Here is a 17,466-nt window from a genome sequence, read left to right on the forward strand (position 1 = left end):
TTAAAACAAAAAACTTTTTGGGGCCTAAAGGTTGGTTCAGTTTAGACAGATGTTTGTTATACCAACATTCAAAATATATTGAAAGGACTTCAAAAGTTGTCTGGTTTAGACAGGGTTACAGATTATATTCAAGGCTTGGTTAAGACAGGTTTATATTACCTCTTTCTATCTGTCCATAAAGAAGGATGATTCTTTGAGGAATTAATTTATTAGAAGCAAAATCTTCATATTTCATGCAGTTTGGCTGCCCATGAAAAAAGTTACTGAAACACACTCAAGTACATGTGTATATAGAAATAAAAAAAAGATCAAAACAGACGTTCAATTCAGAGACATCAGATTCCAGAGACAAAATCATACCATGAAAACAGGAAATTGTTGACAATCAACATGCACATTGTTGGCAACAAAAACGACGGTCGTGGCCAAATGTGAAAACAAAAAATAGAAGGTCCAACAATAGAAAAACCGAATCCGCTTTTCTCTTCACACTTTTGTGATACTGTGCTTTCCAAGAACGAAAGCATAGTTCATCACGAATCTGTCTTATCTTTCTAAGGAGAAAAGATTGTGATCTCGTTTTCGTACACCTTAACGTCATAAATGACCATATTAGGATATGGAGAATTTTATGACTGGGTCAACCAATTGCTCTACTTTATCGTCATCCAAGCTGCTTCCATCTCAACACGTGAACTACAAGTGAAAAATTACCATCAAAATTATTGTGAAACTTACAAGATATATCGACAGAAATGTGAATTAAAAGATGATTTAAGATTCGATTTTCTTTCTTTATGTAGAAGTATTGAATTTTTCGATTTTTATTTATGGAGATAATGTAAACATGTTATTTCAGTTACTTACAAATCCACGGCATCATATATCATATTCTATGGGCATATATTCCTGATAAGTTTCACTTTACTGTTAATTAAATAAATTAAAACTTAGTTTCTCACGATGTAAGATGTCTGAATTTCTGTCCACCAGGATTGTACGGAGGAATAAGTTTGTCACCTATGGCTATAGCATTGCTAGCTATCAATTATAAGTTCGCTGACTTCAACCATGGACGAAAGAGTTTCCTTGCCTCATATACATGTATAAATTTTGAATAGTATGCAAATAGGACAGTTGTTCGATTCGCGCTTAATGAAAAGTGACCGACTGCATTTCACTGTTATTTCTTGAAATGTATAAATCCAATAAAGTTGTATAGAAAAATAACTTAAATATTTGTTTTTCTTTCTCATACCTGTATTACTCGTGTATTTCTTTACAAAACTTTGGTTTTTTTTAGTTTAAATAGCAGTTGGTTTATAATGATGCGGTGGTTTATTATTTCATACTGTTAACTTTACTTGAATATAAGTATTTATAAAATTTTCTAATTTTAGATTTTGAAAATACAATTACCATAAAATTTCCAGTGAATATGCAAAGAACGTTTTACTTTTTAAATGGTTATACCCTATAGCTACTAATAACCCAATATAATCATTACAGTCGGTAGACAACATCAAATTCTGACGAAGTTGAGATAGTTTTTGGACTGACATGACCTTCTTCAATCTGTACGATGATATTTTCCGCTTTTAGAGAGGTTATAATAAGCTGCGCGTCAAAGGTTTAAGTGTAAAATTGAAGTTCCCACCACGGTTTTATATGTTTATAAATCACATGCACATATACCATGCTATGTTTGTAAACTGGGTTAGAGAAACATATTTCGTTCATGATAATGACTTAGAAGCCAGTGACGACCACGTATTTGTGTAAAATGTATCAATTTTCGATGATAGTTCTGGTGATTCTACAACCTCCGTTCTTCTTGACCGGTAAGCAAAATATTATTTTAGAATTAGTTAAAGAAAACAGAGATGAGCGAATTTATTCAAATTGACATGTTGAAATTTTCTTATGGCAAATTTTAGCGGAAGTCTTGGGTGGATGCTTGTCATATTCCAGCAGATACTATCGTATAAAATGGTTTCATTAAAATGTGTTTTAAAAAGTAAAAAATATGCACACTCAACAACAACAACCCCGATTTGTTAATCAAAATTAATTGTCTTGTAGTTCTCCAAGGTGTCCCATTTAAGGTATTTCCTTCGTCGGAACTGAAACTGCAGTTGGTGGCTACACTGCTAAATGTGCCACATATGATAAACAATTGTTAATCACAAGATAATTTAATATGATAGTCAAAAGATTATCATATGATTCTCAAGTGATGTTAAGTGAAACATAAGATTATCATAATTATCATGCTACAATACGTGGATTGATCGATATCATACAACTTGTATACTATGTAGTTTAAAATTATTTTTACACACAGCCAAATTTGCCAAAAATGAGAATCATATGGTTTGCATCACATAAAATATATGAAATTCCAAAGCTTATGTTCTAATAAGCTCTAGCTTATGTTCCAATTTACATATGATTGTTGCATGCTTAGCATAGTATTATCGTCTTTTCAAGCCAACATTTACATATGAGAATTAATAGATAATCATAATTTTATGACTATTATATTATGTAAATGATACCATATGATTACCAAATGATTTTCATATGAATGAAGCATCATTTGAAAAAAGACACAAACTGTCATTGAATTTGTTTATACAGCATATTGCAGTTAAAATTCAATTACTTTACAAAATTATCCAGTAGATGTGTTCAAATGTAACGGATAGAGTAATAAAATATTCCATTACTGCTGTAAGATTTTAATAGATTTTCCGACTATAAATACACGATGCCACGTTAAATGGATTTAATAATTTGATATTCATCAATTAATTGACAAATTAAATAATGGAGATACGAAGATATTGTATGATTATATTTTTTGGATTTTACCGCTTTTTGTGTACAATTATTTTTTGTTTTCGAGGGATTTTGTTCTTCCTATGTTTCTAATACTGATGAGAGGTTACTTCTTGGAATACACGTACAATAACCGGAATGTGCAATATTTTTAATATTTTTTATTCGCAATATCAACTCGAGCTGAAGGTTCTGAAGTGAGACTTGTTAATCAGAGAAGGTATACGAAAAATGGTCATCATATAGTAGAAGGTCTTCTAGAAGTATTTGCCTATGGAGAATGGGGGAATGTATGCGACGATGAATTTTCAAACGTGTCTGCAACTGTTGTCTGCAAGATGCTAGGCTTTCTAGGACGGTATGTGTAATCATTTTACATGCAAAGCCATCTAGATATTGAGTTTTTAGTGTGAAAGGTGAAAATAACGTTAAGATGTTTTAAAAATATCTCTTTTGATTGAATACTTTAAAAGTGTTGTTATGCCAAAATTTTGGATATCGTATTGTCAACTAGTTACTAATATAAATTATTTTGTTCATGTTGTAAAGAAAAAGATGTTGCGTTTTCATATAAGATATCTGAAAAATGCAGTCATTGTAAAATACATGTAATGATGCGTCAGAAATGCGAATAAATCAATGAAACGGCGATTAAGTCTAAGAGCACATTTGTCCATTTCAAAATGAAGTATCTTCGTCAATTTTTATGCATATGTATTATTTGAAATGTTAAATTCTTTCCATAGTAGTCTAAAAACAGGAAATAAGAAAAAAGGAAAATATTGTTATACATTTTGTGTTACTTTTTTCAAAACTGAAAATATTTTTGAGTATCTTGTAAAAAGAGTTTTTTTTCCTGAATAACAAATGATTTATTTTTAAACCCTTAGAAATGCTAGTGCAATACCAGCAATGGGGGGAGGAATGAGACCGATTACAATGGATCAAGTTATGTGTATAGGTTCAGAGGAAAGTATATTAAAGTGTCCATATGGCGGTTGGGGTAAACATAATTGTCAGCACAAGGAGGATGTCGGTGTGCGATGTGGTAATAAAAATTATGATAGTTATCTGAAACAGGTCCTCCAAAATGACTTAAAAGAAGTTTTGTTGCGTTAGCTAAAAAAAAAATTCCAATGTTAAGTGAGATTCTTGTCACCAACTTTTAGAAGGTTTTATATAAATATATATTGGCATAGAACTCATAAAGTCATCTGACGTCAAATATTGATATATATATTTAGTCGAAATTTAGTAGAAATAAATTTTAAAAAGTATAATGTTAATTTGCATATTTTATATGTTTAGTACTTGCATTTAACATTTAAACTGCTTTATTATACCCCGCGCTTTAAACGGATCAGTATATTACGACCAGCTTCTTTCCGCCCTCCTGTTCGCTCATTGCCCTTTTTCATTTTTAAGACGTCTACTTCTTATTGTGTAAACATTCAAATTTGTACATTTCAGTCACTCTACCCATATTCTCTATCTCTGGAGGGACTTCAGGATTTTTACAAGTGAATTTCGGAAACGGAAATTATTACGTATGCAACAACTACTTCCTTCCTGCAAACCTGCCATCTTCAGTTTGTCAATCCTTAGGACTGACCATGTACGTTTGGTTTGTTACATTAAAGATGTGGTGTAAATGGTATTAACAGGTATAGCATTAACAACAAAATATGCAGCAAGTACGGTACAGCTTTAAAAAGTACTGGAATGCACACCAATATTCATATGCTACAGAACCTTTTCTCATATATGCATCATAAGTGATTTTGGAAGAAGAAAGGTTTCCTTTACGTGGAAAACACTTGTTGATACTTCAAAAATACAGAAGAGGATTTTTACAAAATGCTGGAATTTTTAATCCACAACATATTTATCAAGTGTGGTTGACGCGTTTTTCAACAAACGGCCAGCATTCCAATGGAAACAAATTATTCTTCACTCTAACGAGGCTGACTTTATAGCCAGTCTGATCCGAAAGAAAAAAATATCGTTTAGCTAGATCATTTAATCTCAGTTTCCACTACGTGGATGATGTAATATCTTCAAACAATCCTAATTTCAGGAATTGGATACATCGCATCTACCCCAAAGAACTTGAGATAAAGGATACTACAGACACTGTGAGGTCAGCCTCACATCTTGACCTAAACTTAAAAATCGATGGTAAAGGAAAACTATTGACCAAACTTTACGACAAACGTAATGAATTTTCATTCAGAATTGTCGTCAACATTCCTTTCATCTGTGGCAACATCCCTTCAGCACCTGCGTATGGAGTGTTCATATCACAACTCATACGTTATGCTAGAGCTTCCCGAAACTACGCAGACTTTTTGTATCGCGCTAGAACTCTAACAAATAGGCTTCTGGAACAGGGTTATGTTGCTACAAGATTGAAGTCATCAATACAGAAGTTTTAAGGTGCTCATCATGAACTCGTGGATTGTTATGAACGTGTCATAGTGTTCCTTTCCTCTTCCGTCTACCCTGGACTTGACTTTTTATGAAGAACTCGGCAGGTGTTTCTAGAAAAGCATAGGACGCTTACCCTACCGGAGCACCTGGTCCATGCTCCCAAGTCCGAGTTGCTCAATTGCATTTGTTACTTTGTATGTATGATTTTAGTTACTTTATGTTCTTTGTTGTTTATGTCTGTTTTCCATGTCTGGTCTTTGTCCCTGGATTACATTTTTTTTATTACCGCTATAACCTTGGTTCCCTTGATTACTCTTTAAATTTTATTTGATAATTTTTCAGTGGTTCCTTTGAAATCCTTAAAGCTCCCAAGGAAAGCCATATTTATGACATCAAGTTTATGTGCGAAGATGATCTTCGAATAGAAACTTGTTCTTATACAATATCTGATACATCATGTGAGAGTGGCATTATCCTATTGAAATGTAAGTTATATTAAACCCAATCATTTGGGTAAGTGAAGATTTGTTGTCTCTGATTCATATGTGCATGAATAAAGCCTTACTCAATGATGTGCTGGCAAAACCTTTTTGGTTCATGATGTATTTGCGTCCAATTAAGCATCATAATTTGTGTATATTGTGCCAGACTTATTTTCAAATGTTGTTTTATGCAACTCCCATTAACAAACTATAATTGCTAACATGTACGTATAGTAAGTGACTGACACATACAATTACTTAAACACCCATATTAAATCTTTGCTTTACTAGATAATTGAATCGAAAAAGAAAATTACTACAAAAAGATTTCGTCCAATTAGTTGTTCTACTACAAATTGTAGCCAAGTAAAAGAAATTTACAGAGATGATTTTAAATTTATTTAGTAATAATAGAAATTAACTTATTCTTATTATACAAAGGTTCCCGATTTCAGCTTGTCGATAGTGATAACATAATATCAGGCCGGGTATCGATTATGCACCAAAACCATTGGGGAAGTATATGTGACGATGGGTTTTCTAATACACAGGCATCTGTTATTTGTAGAGAACTGGGCTACTCTTGGTAAATATCGCAATGTTCAGTATGAAGAAAGTTTCTAATACTTTATTTCTTTATCCACGTTTAGAATAAGAATAGAACCCGATTCCTCATATTATAAAGTAAATGAAACAAAATCGTTAGTACGTTTTTTTTTTCGTTTTAGCTCACCTGGTCGGAGGCCAAGTAAGCTATTGTCATCACTTGGCGTTCGTCGACGTCCGGCGTTGCCGGTGACACTCTTTTTCATGATGAATAATATGTATGGAAACGTTCAAGTTTTTACCTAAGCATATACCTAAAAATGTCAATCTGCAATCAACATCTAAATACACTGAAACGTTCTAAATAGTGTCCTTTTACTCTTCATATTGCATTTATTCTAAAAAAAAAAATGCGAAAATGGATTTTTTTTCGTAATTGTAGACTTTTTCAAATGCACATGTAATGGAAATATACACATGCATTTAATCAGAAATATTTGTTTACTTGTCTATTGACATCTTGCGGAGGTCCTCTTAATTTTGGTTGAATATGAAAATATATTCAAATAGGTGCAGGAAGTACATATCCTTGACCAAGAAATGCATAATGAAATCAAAATAGTTTTTATGAAAGTTGGAAGAACTTCAACACGATATCAAAGGAGAAATTACAAATATTTTTGTTACGAAGTCTGCATTTGCCCTGCCTGTGCTTTGTTTTTAAAATAATTTCAAATCACCAATACCCAAACCATTATTTTATATATTGTCGTTGAAAAGAAGAAACCTATTTACATTTGTTTATGAATTTGTGTTGTATACAAGCGTTTCTGAAGGTTTCCGCTCAAATTGCATTAAAATGATGAAAACGTGACAATGTCATGTGTTTGTGTGTGCGTCATAGATTTTGACTATGCGAAAACCTTAAAAACAACTTCTGTATGAAATCTTTGATTCTATAGTTTTCTACTTAGTATTTGTGCTATACAGAATTTTGTTCTAGGGACTGGCTTTCTATATGGTGTTATTATGTATTGTATTTACCTACACGCGCTATAACAACAGTGGTAGTTACATCAATTTTATAAGTATAAAACTATAAGAACAGTAAAACCTGGTTTAACCAAGGCTCGGTTTTGGTTCCCTTTATGTGTCCTGAAATTGCAGATACGAGAAAAGAGTTAGACATTATTTACAACTCCAAATGCATAATAGTGCATATTTATTTTATAGTACGTGCCAAATGTTTTGCAAATAAACCCAAAAATGAAAGCAAATCAAATTAGTTTTACTGATTCATAACGTGGACACAGTGACAAGGACTAAAAACGTATTAAACCTTTCAAACTTTGAACTATCGATTGCAGAACACAGAAATGTTGAAATGCAAATTAAGTAAAGTAGCTAATAATACTAGTTTAAAATAAATGTGTATTCTGGTGTAATTTAGAAGACGCCTCGCAAATGTGTCGCAAATAACGTCAATATGGTTACCTTGCAAATGTATCCGTAAAATATAGATAATATACAAGTAAATGGTTTTGACCTTGCAAACTTTCTATATACGTAACACTTATTTCTGTAAAAGTTTGAAACCTGTGGAAAAAAATATATAATATGTACATGGACTCAGAGATTTGAAGATATAAATAATACACATTTATTTCATTATTCAACAGAACCAATTATCTTTTTTAAAAAAAAGTCAATGAATCGTTTTTTTTTATGTATTATCCACCTAAAAATAGGAACAAAGACCGTTCATGGTGAAACGTAAGAAATGCATCAGCATAAAACCTAAATACAGACTAGAAAATACATTCAGAGATCAACAAAAATTCTTCAATAAGTGTTAACATACCTCTTTTGGATCTGAATAACAGCAAAAATAATAAACCTACGGTAACGGAATGATAACAATTTTTTTTTCAAAATCAAGCAAAAAAGTAATATTAAAACAAAGACACGTAAATGACCAAGTTTTCCAAATATTCTTTGACCCTGCAACCTCCCTATATCTCTTTTATCCTTGTTTGTTTGGTATTTTTTTTTTATTTGATCAATATAATTATATGTCAGAGTTTGAATGGTAAGAGAAAAGCTGAAATGAAGCTACAATTTGGAATATTGTCTTTAAGGAATGGTAGGTTTTCTGCAGAATACAAACACTCAGCTAAACATACCTACTTTCTCGACAATGTTGTCTGTTCCGGAAGTGAGCATAGCGTGACGGCATGTGATCACAGTGCATGGAAAGTACACAACTGTGATGTTGAATACAGAGAAGATGTTGGTGTTGATTGTAAGATATATAAAAAAAAAAGAAAATTTCTAGCAATAAAAGCTGGACGATCATGGCAATTGATAAAATTTTACTTTTGCTATTTTTAGGTCTTTTAAAAATTAAAAAAAATATATCATTTGTTATCATTAGATAACTGAGGTTCATTCTTTATTTACGTACACTATCGTGATTTCGAACTCGTGGATCGTTACGGTGTATCCATCTGCACCATAAAAACATATTTTTTCATCGTATCCGTTTCATAGTTTCCTTTTCTCTTTCATCTACTCTGGACTTGACTTTTTATGAGTAATTCGGCGGGAGGACGCTTAGCCTACCGTTATACCTGGTCCATGCTCCCAGTTTTCAGTCATTTATTTTTGTTACTTTGTATATTATTTTATGTTCTTTGTTGTATTTTTTTTTTTTTTTGCTGTTTTCACGTCAGGTCTTTTATCCTGGATTACATTCTTTTGATTTTGCTAGAATCTTGGTTCCCTTGATTACTCCTTCTTACACCACAAAGTTACATCACAACAGTCAAAGCAAAACAATAAATGTGATCGACTTACACAATTTTAATTAATTGAGGGTTTTTATAGGTTTAACAGATAACATGGATCTAAGATTAGATTCAGGTTTTACAACGTTTGAGGGAATACCCCAGATTTTTCTTGGAAATGACTATGTAAACATTTGCAGTGATTTTTTTAACACGGAAGACGCTATAGTATTCTGTCGTGAACTAATGCAGGTAACGTGGATTGAGTGAAAATTCATTATTTATTATTTTCATTGTTACAGTTTATCATTAGCACTTACATATCTTAATGATATGATTAAAAACATTAGCATAGGATTCGCCAATACAAGGGTTTATATTTGGATAAGGAGGTCTTGGTTTCTTTAAAAAAGAAGAATCTTTTATTTTTCTAATTTATATCAAGTATTACTATGATATGATCATAATTCCGTTGATTTTTTTCTCATAGAATATGACAAGTGGAATTAAGTTGCATATTTCAACTTCCTTTTCAACAGATGTAAATGACAATGGTCGAAATAGTAGCATTTTTACGTGATTTAAATTCGTAGATCATTGGACTAATGACACAATAGTTTAGAAATATTCAATACAATTTTAGCTCACCTGGCCAAAAGCCATTTGAAGTATTGCCATCACTTGGCGTCCGTCGTCGTTAATATTTTTTTCAAAACTCTTCCCCTCTGACACTACTTGACCATTTGAAACCAAACTTGGTATGAATGTTCCTTAGGGTATCCTACATGGAACTGGTGTGGAGATTTTTTATCTGTAGAAAAACATGGCCACCGTTACTAAAAATAGAACAAAGAGGTAAGACATTAGTTTTTTTGCATATATCTCAAATACAGTTAGTTTTAGCAAAATAATTTCAATTGCTTACCAAAGTCTTCGTGAGTCAAAATTTGTGGACAAGTCCTTGTTAAATTTATTGCCCTAATACAAACATTAACCAGGTGAGCGATTCAGCCTCCTGGGAGCCTCTTCTTATTCCTATTTATGCAGACAAAGTTTTTATATATGTACATCTATTTGATTTCAGATCAGCTGTCATTGTGGATGGTCGCTCATACCAAACCCAAATTAAAACAATATACAAAGAATTTTTCAACTGCAAAGGAAATGAATCTAGACTCATTGACTGTCCCCGATATTTCTATAATTGTCCGAGGGATCACTATGTTGCAGTTGTTTGTGGTACTGTTATCATTTTTGTGTAACTACAATTTTGTTCATTGCTCATTATTTTGCTAATAAAAACATTTGGGTATGAAAATTCAGACAACAAAATCGAGGTATATTGCCTACACATGAAAACAAAGAAGATCTATATACAAAATGTAGCAAATATAAAATACAATGGCGTATTAAAGCTAATGATAAGGAAAATAATATATCACACAAAACACTAAAGCTTTGCAATACGAACATCACAAAACAAAGAGATTTACTTCAGAAATTTCCGGAAGGGTAAGCATGTTCTGCTTCGTTAGCAGCACCCGTCATATTCCGAGTCAGTATTATACAGTGAGAGCTTGGCTACAGTAATGTTAATCATCGTATTTCTACTATCAAGACAGTAAAGCTTACATTATTAAGGCTATGCCGATCGAGAAGTTTTAATGTTTTACTTTTGAGATTGTAGAAATTGTTTGTCGAGTGACCATCGATATTGCATAATTTCACTTTCATACCGATGATGACCTTACCTTGCATGACGTTAGATAGAGTGTTATTCACCACCACGATGCCGACAACGTTAACAGGACAGTTTGTCTTTATTGAATACTTTTGTCCTTATTGGTGGAAGTTCTTAAAATTGTGTAGTCATAAATTGAAATTATCAAAATATACATTGAATTTTCTAATGACGCAGTATATTTTGTCGTCAGCGGCTCTCACATGAGGAGAAATATTTCTATGCAACGGGTTAAATGAATGTGTAAGAATTAACCAGAGTAATGGATTTCTATGTAAACAGTCTATAATTCATAATGTTTTATTTTAATTCTGCAGACCCAACAATGCCGTCAGTCGAAATGGAAGTACCAAGTCCTTTGATGGTTAATTTGACGACAAATATTACATGTATGTCACTTGGGGGCATCCCTGCTCCTAAGATTTGGTGGGACTGTTGCAACTCCTCTAACACTTCAGTTATGGTAACCCACCTTGGTAACGCTACAGTGTCAACGATTGAAGTTATTCCTCATCATGCATACAATGGCATGAACTGTACTTGTTACCTCCATCAAGAGGAAACAACCCATCCAATCATTGCTGAATCGAGAACGCTTCTTGTTCATTGTAAGTTACTTGTATGATAAAATGTATTATGAGAGACTCTCAAAATTACGATGACATGCATATCATTTTTATATCTCACTATGTTTTGCATGTATTTTAATTAATTTTAATTCTCGTTAATGGATAGTAAATTACAAAAAAAACTCATTCGTTTCCTTCTTATTAAAGACACACTTACAATGTTTGTACTAAAACAGTAACAAATACAAATTGATACAGAGTTTTATGTCTTATTTATCCATTGTCCCTTCAACTACTGTTTGAATGCTATATGTTTATTTGTATTATTCTCACTTTTCTAGATCCTGTTCTTGAACGTTTTACACTCGAAGTACCCACTTTCATCGAAAACACCTATTTTAATATCACGTGCAGCAGTTCAAGTGGCAATCCCTTGCCTCAACTTGGGTGGTTTTGTGACAGTATCGAACCAGATAATGTCACTGTTGAAATTACTTCGTCAACGTCACGAGCTGTTCTTTCATTTATTCCAAAACGTGGCGACAATGGTAACAACTGCACGTGCTTTGGTCAGCAGGAAAGAACTACATTTCATAACCTTTCAGAATCTGTGAGAGTAAATATACTATGTAAGTGCTATGTGAATGAAATCTACAAAATTACAAAATATACTTTTAAAGTATATATGTTTACACGAATGAAAGAGTAATCAAGGGAATCAAGGTTATAGCGGTAATCAAAAGAATGTAATCCAGGGACAAAGACCAGACATGGAAAACAGACATACACAACAAAGAACATAAAGTAACTAAAATCATACATACAAAGTAACAAAAGTAAATGAGCAACTCGGACTCTAAAAACTGGGAGCATGGACCAGGTGCACCGGTAGGGTAAGCGTCCTCTGCTTTTCTAGAAACACCCGCCGAGTTGCTCATAAAAAGTCAAGTCCGGGGTAGACAAACGAGGAAAAGAAAACTATGACCCGTTGAATAAATCAGTTTTCATGGTGCTAATGGATACACCATAACGATCCACGAGTTCATGATGACGACCATAAAACTTCTGTAGTGATGCCTTTAACCTTGTAGCAACATAACCCTCTTCCAGTAGCCTATTTGTTAGAGTTCTAGCGCGATACAAAAAGTCTGCATAGTTTCGGCAAGCTCTGGCATCCCCGAAATTAGGATTGTTTAAAGATAATACGTCATCTATATAGCGGAAACTGAGATTGAAGGATATAGCCAAACGATATTATTTCTTTCTAATCAGATCAGCTATAAAGTCAGCCTCATAAGAGTGAAGGAATAAGTCAGCAAGTAAAGGAGCACAATTTGTTCCCATTGGAATGCCGACTGTTTGTTGAAAAACACGTCCACCACACTGGACAAATATGTTGTCGATTAAAAATTCCAGCATTTTGTAAACATCTTCCTCTGTATATTTGGAAGATGATTTGGAATTATTTCTTACAAAGTATGAGGAATCTCTACCAAGAACTATATATTTGTATCTAGGTGTACCATCTTTTTTGGAAAAACAACGATGTATAATGTTTTTAAGTCGGGATTTTAAATAAGTATGGGGAATAGAAGTATACAGTGTTGAAAAATCATAGGCTATAATGCTGTTATATTCAGATAACAGTCTCCAATAGATCTTTCGAATTTTTCAGGATCCACATTGAATTAATACCACTACGGGAGTAACAAGTGTTGTGGTAGGACTGCAGAACCTCTTTGACAGTTGTGAGTATAGAAGTTAAAAGTTTTGAAAGAGGTTTGGTGGTACATTTTGCAGATCCAGCTATGAAACGTTGTTTGTATGGATTCTTGTGAAGTATAGGAATCCAGTACATAGACGGTAAATCACAATCATCGTCCTTGGTAGAGAGACCAAAAGAGGATAGCACATATTTATGGTTTTCCACAATTTCTTCTTTGGAGAGAGTGGTAGCAGTATAGGTCTTATCACTGCTATTATTTTCTACGTCTACCTCTGATAATAAACATTGGATATAAAACGTTTTGCAGACAAAAACAATGTTGTTTTGGGCTTTGTCTGCTGGTACGACAACATATTTGTCATGTATAGTAGACAATGTCTTTGCTACATCGGGGTCTTTGAGAACTGATGTAGCCTTGGCACTCATTGATCTACTTAAAACTTTCATTCGTTTCAAAACCTCACGGCCTTTAACCACTCTGACAAAGAATCAATGTCTTCTTGTTCTCATGCACATTCGTAATTTTATACCACTTCGAAATTCTGTTCCCATTTTTGACGATCTTGACATTTCACTATGTACTTGTATACATTTTTATCACAAAGATATAAAGATTATTTCTATTAAAAGTTCTATTAAAAGTGCTGGTGAAAATTCAAATGAATAAACTAGTTTTGTCATTTGTACCATCTTATTTTATCTGTAAGGTCAGTGAAGGCTTACATCTCTCCATGAAATGTTAACACCTATTATAGCAAGTGAAAAATGTTAAAGATTTAAACATAAAGTTTAAACTTTCTTTTTCATAAAAACAGACGCGGTGCTTCATGTGGCAATGTCATCAACTGTCCTGAAACCAGGCCAGTTAGGTTATGTTATATGTAGGGCTTCGCCTGGAAATCCACAACCGAAATTCCAATGGAAATGCGACAACAGTACTAAGCCCTCCGTAGAAGTTGAAATCGACGACTCTCTCATGTCAGTCATGTACTTTACTGTACCTAAACGACTAAATGGACTCAACTGTTCATGTTTCGTTAGGCAGGAGGGAACACACTTTGAAATCAAAAGAAAATATATTGTTCTCAAGCTTTAAAGCATGTGTATATTTGAAGCGATTTTTTGTGTACACATTTTATGTTTTATTTTAACTTTTTTATGGCTTCTTATTTCTCAATGTGCATATTTTATATTCTGTATAACTATAAAGGGTGAACCAAAAACGTAGTAAGAGCAAACAAAGTATTTATCTTGCTATTAATCTTTACTTTTTAATACGAAGCCGCTCATATAGAAGCAATGGCACTTAAATGCAGGAGAGCGAAAGTTAAGGAGTTTGTTTTTATTTTGTATTACTTATTTGTTGGCGGCCTTGATGTGTTTAAGTGATTTGTAAACATTGCCGCAGTTACTTTTTATTATTTGTTTTTGTCAAACTTTATTTTTATTTCTGATAACAGTTTTCGGTCCCAGAACGCGTCACACTAAAAAAAATTTTCGAGATTCGTACTCGAACAAATTAATTCCGAATATTACGTAATACTTCATCCTCAAATACATTAAAGATCATTTTCAAAAGTCCAATAAAAATTTATCGGTTTATTTATATGCTGAGTCGAAAATAGACAATGAATGAACACTTTTACGGAATCCAGCGGATTCTCCGAATTGTATTTGTAGTAGAAATTAATCCATCTCTCATCTTATACTGAATTGCAAAAGTTAAAGAGCACTTTAGAGTTAATTATTAACCAACTTACTACAATATGTATAGAAATGCCCATCCTTTGTGAAAATTTCGACAACTGGTCATTATAAAACCGGAAATGCCTACAGCCGGTCATTACGAAACCGGAAATGCCTACAGCCGGTCATTACGAAATCACAGCCATGCATTACGAATTTCAAAACAGGGCATCAATACAGGGCAATAATGAACTAAATCAAAATGGCGTATACTTCTTAAAAATAAGTGACGACTTTAATAAGGAGTGACCTAATAATTCAATTAAATAGATTAGGATATTTAAAGTTGCTAAAAGATGGTACTGGGTCTAAGTACATTGAATTATTATGCATGTTTAATATTGAGCTTTAAATTAACGATTTGGCGGGGGTGTGTTTGGAAAAGCTAACAAAGATGAAATTTCGAAGCGGGAGCACATACTTTTCTATACAGAAATGCTAAAGAAAAAAGGCTACTATCGTGTTTTAGTGATTTTCAAAGACGAAATGTGCAGTCGAATCTCCTTGTTTTGCACGAATCCAAGTCTTGAAATTAATCTTCAAAGTACATTTCTTTTCTCTTTTTTCTCACCTAGATCTACCTTGTGCGCTCTGTCAAAAGAATTCCCACGAAGTTTGAAAATAGCTTGATTCCAGATCAAAATACACTTAAAAAGACGGTTTTTACGTAAAAAATGGCCAAATTATGTGTTTGTTTTTTTTTTTTTGGATAATTCCCGGGTCACATACAAGGACAGTGTCAATAAACCTAAGAACGATGACGGGAACAAACCAAATATTCCAAAAATTATGGATATCTGAAAAGTCATGGTTCTTGAGATGTTGGGCATCGGGCGACTGGTCAGGTAATTAATTAGATTACGAATTTCATTTTTGGTGATCGCAATTTCTCCATATGAATTATTAGGTATGTTTAATATTGTACGAGTCTATAAATTTACCATTTTTTGAGGAATTATTGGAAAAAAAACTACAAAACCTTCATGATTTATTTTCATAAATTATTTGATTCATCGAGATATGAACCTATTTTTAATTAATGTGAAATCATATGTATTGATACTAAATTCTAACTATGTCTTGAAATAAAGTTGGTTAATTAAAGTATCAATAATGCATGGCCTTTTCCATTTTGGCCATGTAACATGCCCTTCATATTAATAATGGCCTCAGGCATTTTATAGGGCCAATATGGAAAAGGCCATACTTTAACACTATAATAATATTAAAACTAATTTTTGCTAGTCATTTAAAACACTACTTCTATTTAGCTCAGATCAGCTTAACGATGAGTTTGAAGACGGTACAGAACATATTCTAAAGAACAGATTTAAGAACTTACTTTTAACTTATTTGTTCATGCTTTATTGGTCTCATATTCATTTTGAAATAAACTCTTCAATGTTCCTTCTCACTGTTACAACATATTTTTACAAAACTGGAAATGGACTTATAAAAGCGACTGCTCTTGTTTCCAGATGAATCATTTTTGTTGTTATATACAGTAATACCTTGTACTTTTCCTTTTATTTTCTGCATAATAAATATGTTTAAATTAACGTTTCATGTTTTCAACATTTGGAAAAGTTCAAATATTTTTTACTTGGGGTCATTACAAAGGTAAAACACAATATAATTGTATTAAAATTTACATAAGCTTATTTGAAGTACGGTATTTGAAAAAAAAATTGCCAATTATAGGTGAAATGGAAGGAAAAATGAATGTCCAAAAATTCCCCTTTTTATGAAAAACTCATTATTGTCACATTGAAACTGAGAAACACGCGCCTGAAATGACAATGTATGTTGAATACTTCGTCTTCGATAATTAAAACAATAGTACCCAACATGTCTATTGTAAGCCGTTTGTCTGCCAAAAAGTAACATTTTAAGTAATGTTGAGGCATTTTTTCATGGGTAGGTGTTGCAATTTTTCACCTAACTTGACTTTAAAAAGTTCAAATATTTATTACTTGGACTCATTTTGAATCTAAGACACTATAGTAAAGTACCGTATCACACAAAATCTTGTTTAAACTACCGTAATCTGTAAAAAAAGACAATATCGGGTGATATAGAAGAAAATTCTGAAATTCTGAAAATTCCCTTTTTTTCCGATTTTATAGTAATTGTCACCCAAAAAGTAAAATCTAAGCGCCTGAATATGTTAGGAACATCATTATCTTAATTATGAATACCTTAAGTATGAGTTCTACAATGTCAGTATGCTGTGAATGAGAATTCTGTTTAATACTGAGACCAGTTTTCTAGGGATAAGGGTAATATTTTTAACATTTTTGAAAATCCTTTCTTGAAAAGTAGTTTATTTACGTAGCAAATTGAGTTATTTATCGAATGATACCAAATTTGAGACGTTTTATTTGAGTAACAATTTGTGGATTCGAATTTATGTGACTTTTGACCGAATAATCGAAAATCCCATTTTTTGCATTTTTTGATAAATTCTGACTACGAAAATCGCCAAAAATCATCAAAAGGACCCCAGAAGTATAAAATGTGATAGTACTAAAAAGAAAATACCACATAAGCCATTTTTTACTGAAGTATAAACACTCTAGATGTTTTGACATTGTAAAAT

The 17,466-nt window shown here is 32.5% G+C and overlaps 1 protein-coding gene and 1 long non-coding RNA gene across 7 annotated transcripts; one reads left to right on the top strand and one right to left on the bottom strand.

Moving 5' to 3' along the window:
• Nucleotides 1-1,656: 1,656 nt before the first annotated feature.
• On the top strand, nucleotides 1,657-16,426 carry LOC148605611 (CD5 antigen-like). 6 transcript variants are annotated; one of them, XR_015915826.1, is made up of 12 exons: nucleotides 1,659-1,841; nucleotides 3,025-3,199; nucleotides 3,732-3,889; nucleotides 4,312-4,456; nucleotides 5,614-5,756; nucleotides 6,195-6,339; nucleotides 8,438-8,601; nucleotides 10,170-10,343; nucleotides 11,144-11,434; nucleotides 11,737-12,024; nucleotides 13,937-15,712; nucleotides 16,139-16,426. XR_015915826.1 is itself a non-coding variant. In XM_088548193.1 (12 exons), the coding sequence occupies exons 1-12, from the start codon at nucleotides 1,784-1,786 to the stop codon at nucleotides 15,495-15,497; spliced, it is 1,959 nt and encodes a 652-aa protein (XP_088404319.1). In that variant the 5' UTR covers nucleotides 1,659-1,783; the 3' UTR covers nucleotides 15,498-16,426. The 6 variants fall into 6 exon arrangements, 5 of the variants coding, with proteins under 5 accessions (XP_088404321.1, XP_088404319.1, XP_088404317.1 ...); XM_088548193.1 differs by having other exon boundaries at nucleotides 13,937-14,099; nucleotides 15,443-16,426; XM_088548195.1 differs by having other exon boundaries at nucleotides 1,657-1,841; nucleotides 15,443-16,426.
• Nucleotides 6,335-7,907, bottom strand: LOC148605612 (uncharacterized). The gene is made up of 3 exons (XR_015915827.1): nucleotides 7,794-7,907; nucleotides 7,344-7,454; nucleotides 6,335-6,697 (listed from the first exon to the last, which is right to left on the bottom strand). It is a non-coding gene; the product is annotated as an uncharacterized LOC148605612 (long non-coding RNA).
• Nucleotides 16,427-17,466: the final 1,040 nt, after the last annotated feature.

This window comes from Perna viridis, chromosome 10, assembly GCF_037379345.1.
Source record: "Perna viridis isolate PV_CMFRI_1.1 ecotype Kerala chromosome 10, ASM3737934v1, whole genome shotgun sequence".
NCBI classification, from domain to species: domain Eukaryota; kingdom Metazoa; phylum Mollusca; class Bivalvia; order Mytilida; family Mytilidae; genus Perna; species Perna viridis.